Source organism: Aplysia californica, unplaced genomic scaffold, assembly GCF_000002075.1.
Source record: "Aplysia californica isolate F4 #8 unplaced genomic scaffold, AplCal3.0 scaffold00224, whole genome shotgun sequence".
NCBI lineage: Eukaryota > Metazoa > Mollusca > Gastropoda > Aplysiida > Aplysiidae > Aplysia > Aplysia californica.
In genome coordinates, this window is record NW_004797494.1 from 52,590 (window position 1) to 56,846 (window position 4,257).

General features: G+C 43.5%; 1 protein-coding gene across 1 annotated transcript in view; it reads left to right on the top strand.

Moving 5' to 3' along the window:
* LOC101864526 (speckle targeted PIP5K1A-regulated poly(A) polymerase) overlaps nt 1–3,007 on the top strand; it is a gene marked incomplete at its 3' end in the record, with an annotated part of 18,558 nt that extends 15,551 nt beyond the window's left edge. Inside the window, 2 exon segments of the mRNA XM_005099732.3 lie at nt 1–119; nt 2,836–3,007. Of these exon segments, the coding sequence (XP_005099789.2) occupies nt 1–119; nt 2,836–3,007 (291 nt within the window).
* Between the last annotated feature and the right edge of the window lie 1,250 nt (nt 3,008–4,257).

A 4,257-nucleotide genomic window follows, 5' to 3' on the forward strand; every position in this document is an offset into this window, starting at 1 on the left:
GATTTTTTGAGTTCTACACGTCTAAAGTGAAGTTGTCCTCTGATATTCTGGTGACCAGAGACGTGGAGACGCTGACAGCGGCGCAATTTACGGAGAAACCTTTCTCTCAGGAGTGTGGGGTACGTGGCTTTGTCTGGTGCCGTCCTAGGTCCTGTGTGGGGTACGTCGCTTTGTCTGGTGCCGTCCTAGGTTCTGTGTGGCGTACGTCGCTTTGTCTGGTGCCGTCCTAGGTTCTGTGTGGCGTACGTCGCTTTGTCTGGTGTCGTTCTAGGTTCTGTGTGGCGTACGTGGCTTTGTCTGGTGCCGTCCTAGGTTCTGTGTGGCGTACGTGGCTTTGTCTGGTGCCGTCCTAGGTTCTGTGTGGCGTACGTGGCTTTGTCTGGTGCTGTCCTAGGTTCTGTGTGGAGGTTCCTCTTTGTTGGTAGATGAATGGCTTTGTCCTGTCCAAGGGTTTGTGAGACAAATAGAAAGCCAGGGAGGCAGGGGTAGGGCCAGAATTACTGACACAAACAACTGTAACGGATGGGGGGATGGAGGGGGGGCAGGCTGATGTAGCTTCTTTAGAGTGTCTGAAGGAAGGAATGAACCCTGATTGCCGACGTCTGCTTCTGTGAAGGTGTGGATGGTCGATATCAGACAGGATAGACCACAGATACCTTAAATATAACACAAGGCACAGAACAACCAAGGCGCCATGTTGATTAGTCGCAGCACGCCCAGTGCTGTTTCCTTTAATGAAGAGTTCACTTCAAGCATGAACAGTGGTTTCCCTTGTACGGCTCCCAACAACTTTACACCAAATATTAAATATTATGGTCCAAAATATGGTCGCTTTTAAGAACAAGCGGGCTAGCCCAGATTACGGGGATTTCCAGAAATCTTGACCTACACCAAAAGTGGACATTGCCCTACCTATAGGAGAAGTTGGGTTTCATTGGGGTGTATAAAAATGTTTGGTTATAGAGAAAACTCTCTTCTTCTAAAGAAACTGAACAAGGGGCAAAAACTTTTACCTTTGATTTTCTCAAAACTGCATATTTCGGAATAGCCCCTTTGTGCTTAAAAGCGACCTTATATACTGTTACTGCTTGAGATCTGGCACTTGATGATGATGATCTTCTTCTTCTTCTCGATCGTATCACACTTGAAGTCTGGTATCTGTCATAGATTGGACCGTCCTGCTTAGTTTATCTGTCTGCCCATATAGCTTCTCCTGTAGTGTCAGTGGGGTTGACCACGTTTCCTGTCTCAGGGCCCTGTGTGTGTGTGTCTGTGGGGTTGGCCACGTTTCCTGTCTCAGGGCCCTGTGTGTCTTGCAGTGCTGAAAGATGTGTGTGTGTGTGTGTGTGTGTGTTTCATGTCTCAGGGTCCTGTGTGTCTTGCAGTGCTGAAGGATGTGCTCAACAGTTTGGTCCGCCTCTCCACACTGGCATTTTGGTGATTGTACTAGTTAACAACATTTGAACATATATTGTCTCAGTCTTGTGTGTTGTGTCCTTAGTCTGAAGATAATCACTTGTTCTTGGCAGGACAGCTCATGGTAGCCATCTGGTGTCTGAGGTGCTTTAAATAGTGTATTTATGATAGTTTTTATTTCTGTGTAGTTAACGCTGTTGTCTGGTTGCTCTTTCTGTGCCCCTAGTTTGGCCATCCTGTCTGCCTGCTCATTTCCCAAGACACCACAGTGTGATGGAATCCACTGCAGCTTGATCCTCAGACATGGGATGTCCTCAATTTCTTTTCATAGCCTTGGTAGTTTGCCGGAAGTGATTGCCTGCCGTACTAACATGGCATCTGTTAGGAATACTACTTGGCTTTGGGGGTCTACCACATTCTTGATGATGTTTGCTGCATGTATTAGAGCCTCCGTCTCTGCCCTGTAGTTTGTACAATGTCTCCCTGTTGGGACTGCCTCTGCTTGTCATGATGATGATGAGATGTTTCAAGATCTGTCAGTGCGACTAAGACTTTTCGCTTTTTCCCTAACTCCTCAGAAGCTCCCCGTGGCGGTGCCACTGACTGAAGTGTCTTTAGGTCATTCCCTACGGGGGGGGGGGACATTAACATGTTCGTATGCACAGTAGAATTGTAAATGGGCTGATTTATCAATGTCTTGCTCATACTGTGTCGGAACAAAATAGGAGGAACTGCTGCTTTTTCTTTCTTAATCCTTACTATCGTCTTTTGTCCTCTACTTCTTTTGCATGTTTGTCACTCTCTTGTGACCCGCTATTTCCGGGGTGCCTTGATAGTCGAAGCAGACTTTGTTTTGTTGAAGCTAGAGAGGTGAGCAGAGTAAGCCTGATTCCCTGTAAGGACTACTCTGTTGACATCCACCCCTTGGCGCTCATGTGACCTTATGCAGTTTTGGCGTCGGTGGCCAAGTGGTTAGGCTCTCGGACTCGCAACCGTAAGGTCGTGGGTTAGAATCTCGTCAGGGGCCCGACGTTGTGTCCTTGGGAAAGGCACTTTACACAAATTTTCCTCACTTCACCCAGATGGAAATGGGTACCCGGCTATAGACAGTGAACGATCTTGTCAGTTTGATAGTGTTTGAGCGCTTGAAATCTACAGCTTGCATTGTATGCTTCCGTGGAAGCCGAGAATGTTTCTGAGTGTTCTCAGAGGGTCTGCTGGGGTAATAATAGTTGTAAAGCGCATAGAGCATGCTCTTGAGCATGGATATGTTGTTGTTGTTGTTAGCGATCCAGTAGCATCTGAGCGTTAACTCTTCTGGCATCGCACTATATAAATGCAATTATTATTATTGTAAGCGCTGTAAAAAGTCTACTACAACTACATTTCTAACTACATCTCTTTTGTCTAACTCCTCAGACGAGTTTTCTGACGGTGGTCGACCCGTTTGTACTGTCCCACAACGTGACCAAGAACGTCAACGAGAGGACCAGGGAGCGGCTTATCTGGCAGATCCACAGGGCGCGGGACCTCCTCACACAGTCGCCAGGCGCTGGAGTCGACGACAGGAGCAAACCCTGGGGGCTGGCAGGTGAGGGGGGGCACGGGTGTGTGGCATGGTGAGGGGTGGCATGTGAGGGGGTGAGGGGTGGCATGTGAGGGGGTGAGGGGGCACGGGCGTGTGGTATGAGGGGGTGGGGGAGTGAGGGTGTGTAGGGGTGAGGGGACTTTTCGCTGTCGCGTTCTTGTGTTTGGAAAATGTTTCTTGAGCCTCTCGATCTGTCTGCGGGGATGTTGCATCATTCTCAGGCTGGGCTGGCCCTGACAGGCAGGGTTGTAGTCCACCCCTTGGAGTGATTTATATTGTGTGAAAGGGGCGTAAAACACCGACATGTTGTCATTTGTAAATTTGGAAAGAGAGTCACAACGTTCTTTACTGGCCTGGGAGTGATGAAAGTCACAGATGGAACACACTTCTCCTGGCGATGTAGGAGTTTTGGACAAAAGGAGACTGGTGACAATTGTGTAATGACAGTGTGTGATGACGGTGACAATTATATAAATGTCATTTATCATTATTTTATTAATGATGGTGACAATTATATAAATGTCATTTATTATTATAATAATAATAATAAATAGCATTTATACTGCGCATTTCCATTTTCTAAAAAATGCTCAATGCGCATTACATAGAAAAAGACATAACGTATTAAAAATTAATCGACAAGTGCGTACATAAAACAACGTATTATACATATAATATAAATGCATATGTGTAAAATTCTATATGAGAAAAATAGTATATTACTAATGGCAGTGGCAATTATATAAATGTCATTTATCATTATTTTATTAATGACGGTGACAAATTATTATTATTATTATGCCATTTATTGTTATTATTATTAATTATGGTGACAATTATATAAATGTCATTTATTGTTATTATTATTAATGATGGTGACAATTTTATAAATGTCATTTTTTGTTATTATTATTAATGATGGTGACAATTTTATAATGTCATTTATTATTATTTTTTATAACGGTGACAATTATATTAAAGTCCTTTATTATTATTTTTATAACGGTGACAATTATATAAAAGTCATTTATGATTATTTTTAATGACGGTGACTATTATATAAAAGTCATTTATGATTATTTTTAATGGCGGTGACAATTATATAAAAGTCATTTATGGTTATTTTTAATGACGGTGACAATTATATAAAAGTCATTTATGATTATTTTTAATGACGGTGACAATTTTGGAATGACTGTGACAGGGTTGTATTATGATGGTGATAGTCGTGTAATGACAGTTGACTTTCCTGG